General features: G+C 39.0%; 1 protein-coding gene across 3 annotated transcripts in view; it reads right to left on the bottom strand.

The window, feature by feature from the left end:
- Window positions 1–19841, bottom strand: part of STARD13 (StAR related lipid transfer domain containing 13) — a 492881-nt gene that overhangs the window by 212020 nt on the left and 261020 nt on the right. The window contains exon 1 of one of the 3 annotated variants that reach the window (XM_019736521.2): window positions 188–542. The exons of the other annotated variants lie outside the window; for them this stretch is intronic. Coding sequence (XP_019592080.2) covers window positions 188–311 — 124 coding nt within the window. The 5' untranslated portion in view covers window positions 312–542. Of the gene's footprint in view, window positions 1–187; window positions 543–19841 lie in introns of those variants that run through there. 3 annotated transcript variants of the gene reach the window in all.

The following is a 19841-nucleotide window of genomic DNA, read 5'->3' as shown; positions in this document are numbered from 1 at the left end:
GGGCGCCCGGCGGGCTTGCGGTCAGGCCTGGCCGCGGAGGATGTGTGAGTCGCCTGCTCCGCCCAACCCCTGGCTCTGAAACCCTGTGCTGGAACCCGAAGCGGCGATGGGGCGGTGGGCCGGCGTGGGCGACACGATCCGCGCCTCCTCCCGCCCCCGCGGGCCCCGGGGTCTCGCGGGCACCGACCTGCCAGCCGTCTCTCCCGGACGTTTTTCCACAGCCGATCCCAGGCTCTGGCGGTGGAGTCCCGCAACTGCTCACTGATGGATCGCCTGAGCTGCATTTGGAAAGGTTTCCGTTTGCTGGTCATTTTAGATCCGTCCTCATAACGACCAGCGGGCTTGCCACCGCTGCTCCCTCGTGGCCCGCAACTCAGACTCCCGGCGACTCGAGATGCCAAACGCAGGACTCTGGCTGGGGTCCTGGGACCCGCCGACGGCGCGACATGGGTCCGCCGTCCCGCGCTGGGCCGGGACGCGTTGCCACCCGAGCGCCCTGCGGTTACTCTCTGCGCTCCGTCAACTCCTCTACTCTTTTCCCACTTTCCCTGGCCCGGCGCTCCTCCGCTCCCCTCCCTTCCCTTCCCTCCCCCTCTCTCCCGGACTGCCTCGCGCCCCACTCCTTCCCAGGCGAGCTGTGTCTCCCGCCCTCCCGCCCTCGCCTAAACCTGACAGCCGGGTCCCAATGGCCCCACTTACGGAGTTTCATCCCCTCTTCAATTTCACTCAGAGATCAAGGGCTGTACCATAGTCCTATTTCTTGATAGTTTCTATTTTTCAGTCTCAGAAACCGCCACCAACACAACCGTAACAAAACTTAAACTGTGCCACAGCTAGTGCCATAATAACTCATGAAGTCAAGTCACTGGAAATCAGCTATTCAGTTTTTGGTGGGTTTCTCTTTTTTTTTTTTTTTTTCTTTTTTAAATTCAATACAGGTACTCTTGTATTATATACTATTTTTTTTTTCTTGTATCATCAAATAATTTTCTGGCTTCAATATACAATCAAATTTAAATGGTTTAGACAGTCAAAATATATCCATTGTATAGTCATTCTGTAGGAGAATAACGTGTAAATATTGTCAAACCATGCAGAACCCTCAGAAAGTAGTTTTATATACTCTGGTAAAGTATTAAAATCTGTACGCAGTTGAAAAAAAAAGGGCAGGTATTATGAGGAAGTGAAAGATGAAAAAAGTATTTTAAGGTATTTCAGCCAATAACAGAAGGTAGGCTTATCATTAGAAATTAACTGTGACTCCTGCAGGGAAGAGGGAGGAAATGGGCGGGCTTTTTAAGGAATCCAGGAGGAGGTGGCCCCAGACGTTTTCCTGGGATCCAAAGCCTTACTCATAGATGCAGACAATGCAACCTCAGACCTCAGAGTGTCCTGCTTTTCTCAAGGTTTAGCTTCTAAGGTGCTTGAAGACCCTTAGAGAAAATAATTATGATATTTGATGTGATTCAACAATGTGATTAATTTACATCTCAAGTTTGATGAGAGGAGCTGAAATCTTTCAAAAGGGAATTTCTGAATTATTAAACAGTAAAATTGCTTAAATCTCATTTCCTTTTAAATGTCTTTGGACCAGACTGCCAAGTAAGAACCAAAGTTTAGTCAACTGTTTTGTCCTTATATGTTGTTGTTCGTTTGCTTTAATTTCAGATGCTCCACGTGAAGTTTGAAAATTAAAGAAAATGACTCAATCCTCCCTCTATTATTCACACTACTAGTGACTTAAGGGATAAAAATCAACAGTTACCTGAAGTATTCCCTCTACAGTTATATTTTTTAATTTTGTTGTTTTTATTTTAAATATTCGAAAATGCTCACTAATGAAACACATTTCAGAATGAGCTAGGAAGTAATGAGTGAGCTTTTTGGTGCCATCCTGGTAAACCTTTGAAATTGTCAGTTATGAAGCAATAAGTCATGGATCAGAAATGGACTTGAAACTATGGCAGCCAGTTATAGACTAATCCAGATTGCTTTCTGGACCCACGCCAAATACCCTTTTGATTACATCCTCTGTTTTGTATGCATGTAGTAGTAACGAACTGCTCTGCAAGGAGCAAGATTGGTGTTATCTTGAAGTGACTGCTGTACGGTATAACAACAGAATGTTTCACAATAACATTCCCAGGGAAGCTATGTATTTGACTTTCAAAAAGGATCTCTGATTGAATCAAACCCAAGCAGTAGTTGTAACATTATACACACAGGCATAGAACAGCACAAGGAACAGCATTCGAGCTATTTCGTTGATCACTGAGCTCTAAAGATCCCGGGGCCCTAGTATTTTCTATTTTAATATGTATTTTATATTCAGGTTTCACAGATTAGGTGTTTTCCTTAAATGACAAATCTCAAGATAAATTCTGGCATTGCAACTTTGCTTCATTCTGGCTGGGGGAGGGTCTATGATTTCGGGACTGTCCAAGAGGAGCCAGATGAAAGACTGAAGTGATCTGCCCAGAACAGGTGCCCCTGAGCAGCTTGTGCCACACAGCTCAGCCCAGCTCCCTGCCCTATCTGGCTGCTGGCCCTGCTGGAGGAAATCTCACAGCTGTACAGAGGCAGCCGCCACAAATGCAAGGATTCCAAACTCAACGGAAATCTCAGGGCTACTCTCAGGGCCTAATCTCAGGCCCTTAGATGGCATCCATTCCCATCTTCCACAAGCCCTGCTTCAAAGCCAAAGCTTAGGTAGGACCCGTCCCCTCCTCCCTCACATTATGTCTTCACCTGGAGCAGATGGCAACATTGCCTAGCTCAGAGGAAAGAAATCAGGAATTTCCAGACTCCTGCTATCTTCTTACTTCCTCCCTTCCCTCCCAGCACAATGGAAGAGGTGTCTCTCTTCCTGCCCAACACCTGGTCCTTGACCCATGCTCTGCTTACCATCCTCTTCATTCCTACAAGGACTTTGCTACATCACTTATTTCCTTTCTCTTCTATAGCCGCAACCCTCAGGTCTCACCCTCCTTTAAACCAAACAAACACAAAGCAACAACCATTACAAAGCTCGAGGCTTCTACCTTGTATCTTTTGGGAAAGAAGTCTTCCCCTATCACCACTGCCATCTGGGCTCCCTCACTACGTCATGGAAACTCATCTTGCCAAGGCCACTGATAATTGTCTGGTTGCTAAATCTAATGGATGTTACCAGCTGTTTTCCCTTCTGCGGTTGTGGACGACGAGACCCTGCTGCTGACTATTCCCTTCCCCCGACACTGCCTCATCTCCGCCCTCCTCACACCATGCCTCATGCGACTCAGAGCTCCTCTTCTTCCCCTCAAAAGGTGGCAATCCCTGGGCTTCAGTTCTCAGCCGCTCCCCCCCTTTTCCCTCATGCTTCAGAATCCCTGGATGATTGCATTGCTTCCTGTGGGTTCAACCCTCACCTTTCAAGGCCCAACTTGGTACAGACGAAAAATACTTGTGTTCAAGATTGTGGCTGGAAGCACACTCTAGTTGGACTCTGGTCACATTTCTGATGCTCCACACTAGCTACTAATAGGATTGCATTGTGGATTAAATGAAATAATCCACTTGGCACAAAGAAAGGATTCAGTCAATGCCGCCAAGAATAGTACCATCATTATCACATCACTGTGCTACCCAAATCTTCCCTGAGCCCCTCCGAGGGGCCTTTCTGCACCCTCAATCTATCCCATGACTCCCCCTCATGGAATCCAGTTTAACTTTATAGCACTATCACTTGTGGGCGTGCTGCTCTTTGTTTGTGGTCTGTCTTCCAGGCCAACCTTGAGCACTGTGTGAGCAGAAGCCGTGTCTGTCTCAATCACCAGGGTACCCTCTGAGCCCGGAACAGTCCCTGAGAGTCTTGCAATGACATCTAGAACAAATGAATCACTGTGCTCCAGTGCCGTACAGCATTTACCTCACTAATGGATATTACTAAAATTTTCCCTCTAAACATGCTCTTCCATCTCTATTTCATATGCTAGCCAAGTGATGCTGCCACCATCTTAGTGTCCAAAACAGCAATCTAGAAGGTATTCTAAACTCCAACATTCCTCATATTGCTTCATTCTTTCTGTTTCTCCACACCCATAGCAACTTGCTTAGTTCAGGTTTTCTTTCCTCCCTTGGATTTCAGCATAATGAGATTCACATTAGAAAGCTATTGCTCCTTAGAATAAATGCAAATTTTAATTATGCTTGTAGTGTCATTAATTATCACACTCTCCTCTTATATAAAGTTTATTAATTTTAACTATAGAAGTAATATATATTGATAGCTTTAGTTTTTAAACACAGAAAATTATAAATAGAAACATCAAAATCACCTGTAATAGTACTAGGAAGAAGGAACTGATAACATTGGAATATTATCCTTTTCAGTTTTTCTTTGCATATTTATAAAAATTGGAATAATTTTTATACCAAATTTTGAAGTTTATTTCACTTATCATTAGATTGTAAGCCTTTTCCCAATTTATTAAGTGAGCTTTTAAAATACAGTTTTTAATGAATATATAAAATTCACACCATAATTTATTTTGAAACTTTTATAATTTTGGACATTTCATTCCAAATTGCTGAAATTACAACTAATACTGTGATGAAAAACTTTGGCAAATGGGAAAAAAAATGATACTTTTATCATTCTCCTTCTCTTAATACTTAATATAATTAAGACCCATCACCACTGTACCCTCAACCACAAGCAATGGACAGGACTTACCACGCACCCACCTACACGTATCAACGCCAATGGCTCTTCAATCCTATGAACTCACCTCTTGGACTCCCCCTCCCATGTTCAACTTCATCTGTGCCCTCACCCCTTGCACCAAGAATGGAGAAGCACAGTCTGCTCCACTTGCTGAGTATTTTGTTGTCGGAAGCCTTTGCCTAAAGAAAGAATCCAGTTTCTAATGGTACCAGACCAGCAACCCTCTGCCAGAAGCCTATGGTTATGGGTCATCATTTCATGTTGTTTTTCAGCTTTGAAAAGAAAAAAATTGCCACTCTCGCTGTGACCCATTTCTTTTCACTCACAGGGACTTTTCCCACATGTTCCCTCTCTAAGATGGATGGGATAGAGCAACCATTCCATCCCTGCTCCCTCAGGCTTCATTTCAGGGTCTTGTTGGAGATTCTGAAATGGAATCTCATTTATTTCATCAAAAAATGTTGCTAGGGGAGTTATCACTTTGTGAGGGATGTAAATGTCTAACTATTACATCGTTTTGTACACCTGAAACTAATAAAATTAAAAAAAAACTAACAATTGTTGCTGAAAGTTCTGGAGAATCTAGCTTTTCATGCTGGGTCCTCAGCTGACAGTTACCAATCTGTACCTGTCACATCAGATATGCGTCTTAGTGTCACATGGCCAGGCTCTGAATCTGTCAATTTTCTAATGCTAACAGTTTGGATTGCTTTTGGGTTTTGTTCTGTTAATTAAAATATGGTTGGTCTCCATGCTTCCTTGGAAACAAAATTTAGTGTATCTTCGGCTATGTTCAGTATGTTCCTGATGTGGATTGGTAAATGCCTGAATCTTCATGCTTAATGGCATTATCATCATATCTCACTGACTTTACAAGTACTGTAATTATTTTCTACATTTCTCATCTATGCTTTGGGGGACCATTATTACCACATGCGAGAGCCTGGGTCAGTGTGTCGCAAGTCTCTGATCACCCTCACAGGCTGCTAGATTGAAGAAGTTTCTAGTGATTGGAATCGTGTTGGCATTGCCTGTGGATACCCTGTGGCACCCTCGGACTGCCTATTCCATAAAGGTGGAGTACATTTAACTTACTGCAGAACCTTGCTTTATTACATGGATATGGGTAGATTGACTCCTTGAGATTCATCCATTTTGCTATGACTGCCTGATATGCGTATACAGAACAGCTCAATGTTCGTACGTTTTGCGGACATTCAAATATACACTGTGAAGCACTCGTGTGTGTGTGTGTGTGTGTGTGTGTGTGTGTTACTGAGCTCTTTAAGCTCACTCAACACATGGTCTGAAGAGCAGTGAAAGGCTCCCTGAGATAATAGAGTGACATGGTGAGGCAGACAACTTTAGTTTCACTTTGATCAGGGTGATTAGAACAAATGGCCTTTCCTGCGTTTCATAAGGAAACCAATGTTTAGGGAGGTTAAGTAGCCTCTACCCATCCATGCTGAGAGCTGAGACTTGACTTCTAGTCTTAGACCTACCAAATTCATTGCTATTTTCTCCCACTCTTTGGCGTCTTCTTGTAAACCTCAAGATGTAGCTCTTCAACAGAAACAGTTCAAAAGTAGTTGATTATTTAAAGATTTAAGTTTTCTCCTGCTTGTGGCTTATGATAATGTGATGAATACAAAGGGAGTTATTATGTGTAAAAGTTTCTGGGGCAAGGGAAATGACTTATTATTTAATATGTATTTTTCTTTTGTTTACTCCCCTCAGTTGAAGATTTTTTCCTTCCTTATGAAAAAATACTATATTTTCTGTATCACTTCAGTTGTGCTCTATTGGCCATTCATTACTAATAATATATTTCCAGTATAATTTATTTTTTAATGAAATATTTTGCAGGTATCATTTAAAATAAAAACTCCTGCTATTAGTTAGGAAAAATTATAAATCCAAATCCATTGGAGTCCTGGGACATCTTTTTGGATTTGACTGATTTTATTGATACCTCTATTCTAGTTGTGTGACCGGGGCCTGTGTTTCATCTATCTTTCCATTCCCTGTGCCTGGAACTATAACTTTTAGGTCCCTACATACTCACCATGTCTTATAAGACCTGTCCTGTCCATCGATGTAAGCGTGCCCCTCTTACTCTCCATTCCATCCTTAAGCTTCACTAACACATGCCCACATGGTATTTTGTATTTGTTTATTTTTGTTTACTGCCCACCCTGCCCCTTCACTAGACTGTAAATTCCAGGAGAGCAGGGAGGTGTCTTTCTTTCTGGGCTGATTCCCAGCACCCACAGCCATGTCTGGTACAAAGCAGGCACTTGGTGAATGAATAAATAATACATCCCTTGCCAAGAAAGTTCATGCCATCACTGGAAATTCTAAATGCTACATGACACTCTCCTGTGTCTTTTGGAGAGCTTAGTTCCTCAGCTCACCACCGCAGGGACTTTTGTCTCCAAGTCCACTTCACTCACCCACTCCTGGGGATACACCCTGGGCTAAATCCCCACCCACACTGCTGTGCTTCCCAAAACTTTATCAAAGCTTCTGTAAGGATCTTATGTCCTTCCAGCATTGCTCATTTTGTCTCACAATCTTTGCTTTTGCTTTCCTTTTACTTATCCAGTCCTTCTCTTTGTCCCTGCCCTTTCTAAGCCTGGGGTTAAGTGCCATGAGCCAGCCTTCAACCATTTTCTCACTGTACACACACACATAGCTATTTTAGTTCCTAGTCATTCCACGCCCGTCTGGCAAAACCCCTATATCCACTCTTCTATCCAGGCCACAACAGGCTGTCAGTGAAATCCCAGAACTGCACACACCGGTGACATGACGCTGATGGGGTGAGAGCTGCCAGCAAAATCTCCCCCATGTCTCTAGCTGGGTGTGGTTCCTGTTCTCCACAGTGGTTATCTCAATACTTCACCACTATCTCCAAGGCCCATGCACATTTAAACTTTTTTTGTGTGGTAAAATATACATAATATAATGTTTATCATTTTAACTTTTCGCAAGTGTACAATTCCTTGTCATTAAAAGCACTCACGCTGTTGTATAAACATCATGACTGTATTTAATGCTTTTTCTTCATCCCCAACAAAAACAGTGTACCCATAAACAATAACTCTCCTTCCCTCTTGCCTCAGTAGTAACCTCGATTCTACTTTCTATCCCTATAAATTCGCCTATTCCAGCCACCTCACAGAAGCCATGCATACTTCCTTCATCCTCACCCTCATGTACATATTTGCCGGATGCTTCTCAGGGAAAATAGAGAAACTGGCAGCTGCCTGAATGCTCCATGCTCTCTTTTGCCTCAGCGCCTTGCCCTTGTTCCTCCTGCTTGGGACACACACCTCGTCCTGTTTATCGATACACCAAAGCCCACAGGGGAAGTTTCACACCCCCACTGGACTGTGATCCCCTGAGGGGAGGAAGCAAGTTTTAATTTCTGTATCCTCAGTGTGGAACACAATGCCCAGTACATAGTGAGTGCTCAATATGTATTTACTGAATGAATAAGAAATTGGGGCTATAGACTAGGTGAGAGGAGCTGGGTGTGCCCATGTGTTATCCATTCAAATGATGAAATACGAGTATTTAACATTAATCCATTAAAAAGAAAGAAATTGGTAAATATGCACACAAACACATAGGTACTAATTCACAATTGATTAAAAAAAGAATGACAGGAAATTTAATAGTAATAATTATGTGTGAATGCAATGAACTATTTTAGAATATTTAATCACATATTTAATATTTGATCAACTTAAAACATTACTTTGGGTTTTTCTTTTTTTCTTCCAAATCTGCATTTTACAGTTGAGAAAACTAATTTTGCCATGAATTAACTCCCTCCCTCCATCCAAACCAGAGTTGGAGTCTCAAGTTTTCTTTGTTAAAATATAAATGCAGAGCCATCAGTATCTTAAATCAACAATAGAAGTGAATTGGGTTATCTTTAATATGTAAGAGTGTATTATGAATTTGACATGCAAGCTAAACACATGACTCTGAACAATATATAAAACAAAAAATTAATCATGTCCCATCTGGGGGGAAATACGACTTTCATGTGGGCACTGTGTGTGTGGCTTTAAAGGAGAATAGAATAATAGTTAAGAAAAGGAAGAGGAAAAAAGTATAGGACGTGGATAAGAGCAGAAAGATAGAAGTTAAATGAAACCAGAAGGAACAGAGAGGACTCCAAATCAACACACCAAAGTGGTGGGGCAGGGACAGAACCTACTAGAATTTAACCTGGAGGGAGGCATCTGCAAGAGATACAGAAAACTCTAGAGTAAGAACCAGTTGGTCATGTCCACATTAGCTTGAGGTGATCGCAAAACAAATTCACGTAGGCTCCCCTGAGGCTCAAGCAGGAAAGGAGGCCAGCTTCCTGAAGAGTGAGAAAGCAGAGTAGGGGTGGGATGGGGGTGGGGGGAAAGGAATGGAGGGTCTGGGTGGTGGGTCAAACATAAGTCCATTTCCTCAGGGGGTTCTGAAAGAGAAATCTAGAGAGCAACAGGAATTGGGAAAGGAGGTGCTGGAAAGGGATTGTTCCAAGTCTTTATGTAGGGACCACAGCAATCACGGCTGGAGATGGGAGCCCTTCCAGGAAAGTTAAGGAAGGGTGGCAAGGCTTGAGACTTCTCCCAACTTGACCCTAGATGGTGGCGGCCAAAAGTAAATACAAGATTTCCTAGGAAGTGAATTGTCGTGTATTTCATCAAAGGGGCTTTTTAGATGAATCATGGGAGAACTAAATACAAAATGCAATCCTTCAGCTTTCAATACCTTGAAGAATAAACTATGCTCTCTGGATCCCTCAGGTACAAACTATAAATTCAGTGCAGGTGTCTGGCCAGGAAACATTTTGTTCTGTCTTGTGTTTACCCACTATATTTTTCATAGTATAATTATAAAATATAATAATCTTCACTTCAGGCATTAATTATCCCTGCTCACAAATCCTTTGTTACTTTTTCTAATTTCTCTTTAATGGCATTATTTTATTTTATTTTGCCACCTTTATGTTTTTAAATAACATGTTAAGATATTGAAGTACCGTAAAATTTACCCATCAGTTGTTTTATTTTAAGCAAGTGTTTTCTTAATACAATTAGTTGGAGACCTCTATCATGGGGCTGTATGACTTCCCCCCCCATGTATAGTATCATAGATACAGAATAGCTTAAATTTATTTCGTAAGCATATGTACATATAATTTATATGTATATATCAGTTGGCTACAATTGTTAAAATGCTTGCAAATAATATTTCCTAAGATTATATTATAGTTAGCTTATGAAAGACAGGAGAGAGGATAGAACTCGACTACAGACATTAGATTTCTGAGGGGGATAAGAAGTATGTTTGTTCTTAGATTTATAGGATTTCTCTGTAATTAATCTGGACACAATGAATTCCTTAGAATAGGGTTATCTCCAAAACTCGTATGTCATTCTTCCAAAACAAATATTCTCAGAAATACCTATGTAAATGTTTGGGCTCCTACCCTTAGTTCTCTTACTATTTCTAGTCAGGCCATAAAATCCTAACCAGGCATCTGCTTTTGATCTTAGATGTCTATATTCTCATTTAAATTTCCTAAGCACCTGCCTAACCAACTAACCAAGCTTTGCTTCCCCCACAGCTTCATTCCTGCCACATGATACTTAGGTCACCTAGCTTTTAAACACCTGCAGTTCAATAACAAGGATAGTATTGTCTGGCTATTTTACTTAGCAATGAGTTGATTTACCTGTCAAGATAAACTTCACTGTACATATTATTGGGTGTCTGGATTAATGTCTTATAAAACAGTGCATTCGCACAGGTCTATGCCTTTCATAAGCATTAAACACTGATTTCATTTGATAGGCCTGATTTTATATCAACATTTAGTGAAAGGAGCGTATTACTGCAGGTTCAAAGATGAACTATTGTGAAAGCTAACCTTTTGGATTCAAGCTAAAAGTTTATTTTCTGTGAAGGATTTTTGGAGGTTATGACAGGAGTCATCTATGTCCTGTAAAAGAATACTGTATAAGCATCCAGTAGTGCTAGTTTGCTTTAAAAATACGTTAAAATAACTATATAGCTAAATGATTAATGACAGTATTAACAGAATGAACACTCATCACCCTCCAGTCACTGTGTAGATAATATATCAAGAAAAAGGGAAATGCAGAATTTTCATCAGGTCAGAGATGCACTACATCATAGTTCAAGTGACTTAATTTTTGCCATTTTTCTTGTACAAAACGTATGGTTGACATAAAAAAGAATGTTTCTGGCTGTTTCTGGATCTTCTTTTAATTTATTTCTAATAAAACATATATATGGGTAACAACTTCAAGCTGTGTTTTGAAATCTGAAGACAGTTCTCTGCCTTAAACAGTTAATCAATGCCACATACAAGCTGGCTTCAATTAAATTCAGTCTAAGATAGCTGTGTTCTGGTTCACTGCAACAGATAAAAACAAAACAAGAAACATACTAGTACCACTTCCCCAAGGTGAATAGCTCTTATAAGAAAGGGAAGGACAATTTTTTTTTTTTTATCCAGTAAACAACAATAAAACTTGCTTCAAATATTAAATACCATTCTTTACAGTTTAATACCCTCTTGTTTAAATCTTGAGTATTACATTGTTAGGTTTACTTTAACCTGTTCTATTCTTGCTTTCATCTTGGTGGGAAAATTACCCCAAGATAAAATGGCAAGCAGCCATGTATCTAATGTACCTTTACCTTATTGTATAATGGAAGCCAATTAGAGATGATTTGGGGGAAACACAGCTGTAACAGTGTTTTTTACCTGCCTATATCAATTATTTCAGTAGCATATGATTAAGTATTTCAAATTAAACTACATTATAGGAGGTTTGTTGTTTTATGTGATTTAAGAATTTAGAAGATGGTAAATGGGGTCTAATATATGGTGATGGAAAGAGAACTGACTCTGGGTGGTGAACACACAATGTGAGATACAGATGATGTGTTATAGAATTGTACACCTGAAATCTATGTAACTTTACTAACAATTGTCACCCCAATAAACTTTAATTAAAAAAAAGAAAAAATAATTTAGTTCTCTCTCACACTGTGGGTAGTCCCTAACTAATGTTATCAGTTTAAATCTGTCACTTTCAGATATATGACCATTTGGAGAAAGTGCCCAAAGAACCCAGTAGCTTTAAGAACTCTCCTCCCCTTTCTGATAACAGGGTTTTTGATTTCCTTCCCCTTCCTCCTTCTATGACTGCTGTCTGGTACTGCCTATGTCCCCAGTTTCTCCCCCTACTGCAAACACTTCTTATCTTAGGGGAGTAAACCCTATGAGTAATCCCTGTCCCCACTTCTTCCAGGTGTCCCTCCACCAACCCTTCTTCTCAATATGTCCCCAGCTGAATAACATCTAACCAACCCTCTTGCTCCCCCATCCTAGCTCAGCTCCTATAACATAGAAAAGGTCTTTCAATGAAATGGTATTTCTATAAAATGTAAATAAATGTTATGCCCGCCCTCTTTGTACTCAGGTATTACAATCAGCATTCATTCACTCACTATGCTGGGCAATGGCATTGTGTGCAACTCTGTCTTTCCCCATGGGCTGTTGAAGATAAAGAGAAATAAAGAAAATTTGGAGGGAACAATTTTTAAGCCTTTTCTTCCTTACTATTATTAGCAGGAAAACAAAAAGAACAGCAACAACAAAAACTTTGAAAATCTCAAGTGTAGTAAACATTGATTTGCCCTTTACAACTGTGTCCCGAGCTCTGTGCTTGGTGCCGGAGAGAGTAAAATAAGTAGAAAAGACCCTGCGCCCTGAAGGGTCTTAAACAAGAGTGTGGACTAGGAAAGCTCTGTGGATGAGCATGAGCTTCTGTCCCAGACGTGGTGGTGGCTGTTCACAGGAAGGCAGACCAGCCAAGCCCGTGCCAGGAGAGATGTTCCAAGGAACCAGCTCAACATTTGGTGTGTTTTCCAGAGGCTTAGACAGGTGGGACTTTCCAGCCCTCAGCTACAGGCCTTCTGGGAGGCCCTTCCATAGTCCCTGTTAGAGATCCCAACACAGTCTGCCCCTTCCCATCACCACACACATGCCCCCTGGAATCTCTGCCTAAGACTATGGGAAGCACCAGGGAGACAGGTGCCCTGCAGATTCGGGCAGTGAGTAAGGCTGCCAGATTGAGCAAATGAAAATGCAGGGCATCCAATTCAATTTGAATTTCAGATCAGCAACAAATAAAATTTACTAGAAGTATATCCCATTCAATACTTGTATTTGTATCGTTCTGTATTTTACCTGGCAACCTTAAAAGTGAGATCATATCTTTTTTCTGTTTAGCCTCATTGGCCTCGCAGATACTGATGCAGAAGCACTTTCTCCCACTTATGAGTCTCACTCTCTCAAAACACTGAGACATACAGCAGGTGTCTCTGTTGTTTCCTTTTTGTGTTGACACTGATGGAACCCCAACCGTTTCTTGATCTTTACAGCCAAATCAAATTGGATCTTTAACAGGAAAAATGTATATTTCTCTTACTGAGATTTTCTCCCTGTAAATGCCTTGAAAAATTGCCATCTTTATTCCATTTCAGTGTACTGGATGTTCCATATATATGTAGAGATTTAATGCCCCCTCCAAAAAGGCTTGCATGAAGGTCAAGGAAGTTTTTTAATGAATACTTATCTGTCCTGAGCGAAGTTAATGGTCTGGAAACAGATCTAGGAGTCCAAGGCAAACAAATCAACTTGAGACCCTCTTCACTGGGAACATATTTTTTATCTGATCAAGTATCACTTGTTTTAGTCTTGTAAACAAAGAACTATCTGAAAGCTCACTTTCTCTTTGTTTAAAGAATGTGGGTCTACATTTATATACACAGACACACACAATATATATATAAAGCTATATCTTGTCTCTCCTCTCTCTCTCTCTCTCTCTCTCTCTCTCTCTCTCTATATATATATATATATATATATATATATATATATATATATGTAATGTAAAGTTTATTTTGAAGGCAGTTGTAAGAAAAATCTCCCTTGTTTAGGGAACCGCTTATCATTAATGGAATAGAGAATCCTGGGGTTTCGCATATAGTTGTCCCTCAGTAAATATTTAAGTAATTCAAGAAATGTTGATAGACTCATAATCTTTCAATTTCTCCAGAGACTTTTGATTTTATATTCAAAAGATAAATTATTATGACAGCTCGGATTACTAGCAATGGACATAAGTTACAGGATAAAGAGCATAAGCGTAATGTTCGTGGCCTTTATCTAAGATCATGACCTCTGTCTTTTCCAGTCGGCCCTGCCACTTGCTAGAACAAGTTATAGGTTATCTGTGTCTCTGCTCCCTCATCTATAAAACAGGGATAATAATGTTCTCTACCTCATAGGAATGTTGTGAAGATTAAATAAGGTCAAATTTATTATAAAGCATTTAGAACACGGCCTGGCAAATAGAAATGTCAATCACTATGAGCTCATTTATATTGATTATAAATAACTATACTTACCACCTTTGACCTTCCTATTAAAAAAAACTAATTTTGATATTTATAGGCCCCTTTTGTTGAGTTTCCATCTCATTCTTAACCGGGTTTAGGGACTAGGAAACAATGTTTTTCCCACTAAAATTAGTTTCAGCAGGGCAACAAGAAATTAACATACAGTAAAAGCCTGCTAATAGCATTTATATAATGTCCTAGGATATATTTTAATGTTTAGTTGTAATTTAATAAATTTCCTGTTTTTTTGTTTTTTTTTTTGTAGTATTACATACAGAAAAAAAATATCCTTCTGAATGTTGCTCTGCTTTAATTTGGTATATTTTCTTTAACTATAAAGATAATAATTTCAAAGAAATAACTAGCAAAAAAAAAAAAAGGAAAGAAATAATTAACTTCATCTAAAATCTGTCTCAAAGTTTAGCATCAATTCACTCCATCACTAAATAAACTGGTATACAATGTGCTAAGAGAACTCTTAAATTGACCCTTCCTCAGTAGGGGAAAGGATTTCATTATCTGTAAGTTCCTTCATTCTTCAATAACAATACTTTCACCACCTGAGCAAAAAGAAATTTTGTAAAACTACGTCTTGTCTATTTTCACCCCTGCTAGTGTCTGAAAGCATACTATACAAAAAGTCACTTTTTTTTCATATCTGTTTTGGTTAAACATCTATGTGTTAAACAATACGTCCTTTCTGAAAACTGTTAGAAAAGTGTATCTTCCCTGAGTCTGTGTATGTAGATATCAACCATCATGCATTTTAGATGATGTCATTAAGGATTTCATACTAGATAGCATTTTGTTACCTTGTTAAAAATATTTGCTCTTTTTAGCATTCTTCTTTCATTAGAAAGTTTAGGATAAGGAAAATATCAATATTTAATAAAGGAACAAACTTTTGATTCCATTATTATTCATGGTGTGCTCCAATTTAAAAAACAAGAATTGATTAATACAGTGCTTATCAAAAGGAAATAATTGGAGAAAGACTATATGCGACAGTGACAAGGATACTGAACTATGATGCTTCCCGGTCCCTGAGTCTCATCCTTGTGCTGCCTTCAGTGAACTATACGACATTAGCCCCATCAATTCACCAGGTCTCATTTGTTTCCTCATTTGTATAGTGAGAAAAACAGAACAGATACCCTCTGAGGTCTCTTTTCTAAAACGGTATAATTTCAGGACATGTTTGATACCCAGCACATGAACCCCTCCTTTTCAATTTAAGCCGGTTATACAGTGCCGTATTGTTTCTATTGCATAACTGAAACTGGGAAAAGGTAGTCACAAAATTTATTTCTGTGTAAATTCTAATTGTTGACTCAAGTAGGAATACGCCTGTCAGAAAGGACTCCTTGCAGTTAACTGGGACCAAATTTGTAATCACAGTCTAGCAGCCATTGTTTACAGGGGGCCTCTCACACATGCTGCATTTCAGGGAAAAGCCACAGACTGGACTGCCAAGTCTCCTGCACTGCGTTCCTGCTGACTGAGCCAAGCCTTACACAGGAGTTCCTGGAATCATATTTTGACCAATGGGCGGAGATCTGCTCCATCCAAACAGAACTGCACAGCCATATCTTCATTTGCATCTTTACCAACCAATCAGAGCATCTCCATAACAACCAATCAGAATGCACTATTCTGACCAATCAGGGCAGTGCTATTTGGACCAATGAAATACAAATTTGCACCAATCTGGGATCAGTGCTGACACTGTCTCTATACAAGCAGGCCTCCCTTTTGTCTCAGGAGAGTGCACTTACAGTTTCCTGTGGAGGCTTATTTCCCAGATTTGCAAACTGTCCATCTAAATAAAGTCTCTGCTTTTACTGCATCCCAGATTGTGGACTCCTGTTGGCATTGGACTGGTGGCAGCAGTCTTTTGTTGACATAACTAAGTCTCAAAGAGATTTAAAACAATAGATCTTGTCTTAGAAACACCTGCCACATCTTAGATTTCAGATATGAACAACCGGAATCATGAAGGTCTACAGATTCCCTGCTCTAACTCTATTGCACTGTGTTCTGTTAATCTCTTTTAATGTAAACAACCAGATAAAACACTTCACAACACAGGTTAGTGAACAATAGCTGGGGAAGGAACGTTTAAAGCATTAAATGTAAGCAGTTGGGAGAAATATGTAACCTTTATATATATGAAAGGGCACAAAAAGTTTGTTCAAAATGGATCGTTCATCTAAAGTCAGGGTCGAGTATACAGAGTAAATAGAGTTATAATGAAAGGCTAAGTATGATCCTGATTAACTACCCATATACACCCTTTAAATGTACCTACATATGTGTATGAATGGACCATTATTAGCTCTCATTTATGTTAATCCAGTAGAGATGCTGTCAATGAGCTACAGTTACTCAGTAGTAATATTTTGCACCAGAAATACTAAGTGCTTGACTCATGCCTTTGAAGTTGTTTCATAAGTCAGAATGAAAATGACCCCAGGAAGGCAATCTCTTTTGTCTTCTAAATGACTTTCTCTTGCCTGACCTTTTATTGTAAAAAATCAACTAACCCTTTGTTGGGATGCTGTGCTAATTACTCAAAGGAGTTTTATGTAATCCTTTTAAATGCAAACCAACCAGAACAATCAGAATTTTCATCAAGCTGTTCTACAGAGGGCACAGGATCACAGCAGAACACAACCGATGTGACTTTATAGCCCAAAGATAATTTGTGGTAAAAAGTTCTTGAACTAAAAATAAGTCACAGAATAGAAAGGCCAGAATGTGAGAAAGTAAAAGAATCAGAATTGTCAATAGAGCTATTATTAGTAGCTTTCTTGGCCTATAAATTAGCCAAGTAACTCAGTTCAGAAATACTAGAGAACTGACTACCCATTTCTTGTTACCGTTTTACAAATATTCCCTAGCTCTTCTCATTCACTACTGTCATATGAAAGATGCATCTGACTGGAGGAAGAACAGCAGGAGTCTTGCTTCAGAGTACATTCTGAATTTTTATAAACACGCTTACTTCCCAGAAAACTCATTCTTTCAGAGTTACTTTCTATTTCCCATCTGTCTACGATCATGGGATAACCCCAGCCAAACACAGGAATTTAAATTTTCATCTGATTATCCCACAAATAATTTTCTCATCTCTTTCTTATCATACAACAGCAATTAATTTTCAAAGCCTCCCTATGGAAGTATCAGGATTCTAAATCTAAGGACAATAATGGGGTGTGTTCAGTACATATTTTACAGAAACTTCCTTAGTATAACCTAATAGAGTTCAAGCCTGAAAATGTTTACAATTGTATTTGAAGTTCCATAATCCCACTGAATTTGTCCCAAATAATTTTAAAGTTTCATATTTAGTTATCATAAAGTCAACAACAGTGATAAATCATTAATTAAGCATCATTTAAGAATTTGATTAAATGAAAACTATAAATATTTATTCGATACCATTTAAAGGCACTATAGTAGGGATATAAGTTCCTATATCAGAGGACACTATCAACAGACTGAAAAGGCAAGCTACAGAATGGGAAAAAGCATTGCAAACTATATATCTGATAAGGGGTTAATATCTAGAATATATAAAGAACTCCTACAACGCAACAACAGCAAATAAACTGATTAAAAACTAGACAAAGGATTTGAATAGACTTTTCTCCCAAGAAAATATGCAAATGGACAATAAGCACATAAAAAAGATGCTCAACATCATTAGTCATTAGGGCAATGCAAATCAAAACCATAATGAGAAATAATCTCATAACCATCCCTTTAGAATGCCTGTTATCAAAGATAAATAAATAAATAAATAAATAAATAAATAAATAAATAACAAGTGTTGGCAAGGATGTGGAGAAATTAGAATTCTTGTGCACAGCTGGGGGGAATACAAAATGGTACGGCTACTATGGAAAACAGTATGGAGATTCCTCAAAAATTTAAAAATAGAATTATTATATGATTCAGCAATTCTCCTTCTGGGCAGTTACCCCAAAGAATTGAAAACAAGGATTCAAATAGATATTTTTATACCCATATTCATGGCAACATTATGCACAATAGCTAAAAGGGAGAAGAAACTCAAGTGTTTCTGATGAACACAAGTGTTTCTGGATGACCAGATAAATAAATGACAAACACATAATATGGACTATTATTCCACTTAGAAAAGAAAATTCGGGCACATGCTACAACACACATAAAACTTGAAGACATTATGCTGAGTGAAAAAAGCCAGACACAAAAGGAAAAATACTATGATTCCACTTATGTGAGGTACCTAGAATAGTCAAATTCAGAGACAGAATGTAGAATGCTGGTTGCCAGGGTTTGGGGAGATAGAGGAATCAGATGTTGATGTTTAATGGCACATGTTTCAGTCTAGCATAATAAAAGTTTTGGAAACGGATGGTGGTGGTAGTTGCACAACAGTGTGAATGTACTTAAGTGCCACACAATTATACAATTAAAAATGGTTAAAATTGTAATGAATATTTTACCACAATTGAAAAAAAAAACAAAAAAAAAACCAGTCCTTGTCCATACTGAGCTTAAAACATAGTGAGGATATGATGGTGTATATATAATTAGCACCTGAATAACTATAACGCAACATAAATGAAATAATAATGACAGTAAACATTAAATACTATGGAGTTCACAGATTACAGAGAAAATAATTGTTTCAGGAAAGGTTTTATGGAATATATAGTGTTTGGGGTTTATCTTTGGAAGATTAATATGATTTCAATGAGTAGAGAAGGTAGGGGAAGGTATCCTACAGAAGAGACCAGTATAGACAAAGTATGTAAGTGAAAATCTTGGGGTGCGATTTTAAAACTGTGATTCCTGCCAGCATGTTAATGTGTGGAGCACTGATTTTCAAATTGTATACAGAACACTTCAGAATCTTGCTAAAATGTAGATTCTGATTCCATAGTTTCAATGGTAGGGTACAAAATTATTCATTTCTAATAAGCTCCCAGGGGATGCCAATTTTGCTTATATGTTTACACATGTAGATTAGTTCAATGTTGAGAACTTTGAAAACTAGAAATCTGTACATAGTTCAAAGTTAACAGAGAACCAATGGAATTCTTCTGAGTCAGGAAATCATATTATTGGAACTGTTCCTTAGAACAATTAATCTGTCAGCCACGTGTAGTGGGAAGGATAGAAACTGGGGAGATTGGTTAGGGGTCAATAAGACCAGTCAAGAAGCTATTAGTAGTAACCAGGCTAGATGTGGTGAGGCATGAAACAGGCAAGCTGGACTGAGGGGAAGACATAGCGAGGGGATAGTGCAAAAGCAGAACACATATGTTTTGGCAGCTGACAAGGAGGGGAACATATGAGGAGGAAAAGTAAAAAGTTGCAGTTAACTAGAGTAAGCATATAATCAGGTTTTCCAAAGAAATCCCCAAGTTGTGCCTGTCATCCCAGCATAAGTATCGTGTTTCCCCAAAAATAAGACCGGGTCTTATATTAACTTTTGCTCCAAAAGACGCATTAGGGTTTATGTTCAGGCGATGTCATCCTGAAAAATCTTGCTAGGGTTTATTTTCCGGTTAGGTCTTATTTTCGGGGAAACACGGTATTAATAGTGACCCTTTCCACACTAAAAATATCATGT

This window comes from Rhinolophus sinicus, linkage group LG04 (assembly GCF_036562045.2).
Source record: "Rhinolophus sinicus isolate RSC01 linkage group LG04, ASM3656204v1, whole genome shotgun sequence".
NCBI classification, from domain to species: domain Eukaryota; kingdom Metazoa; phylum Chordata; class Mammalia; order Chiroptera; family Rhinolophidae; genus Rhinolophus; species Rhinolophus sinicus.
Note: the sequence above shows the minus strand (reverse complement) of the source record. Positions and strands in the feature narration are given on the sequence as shown.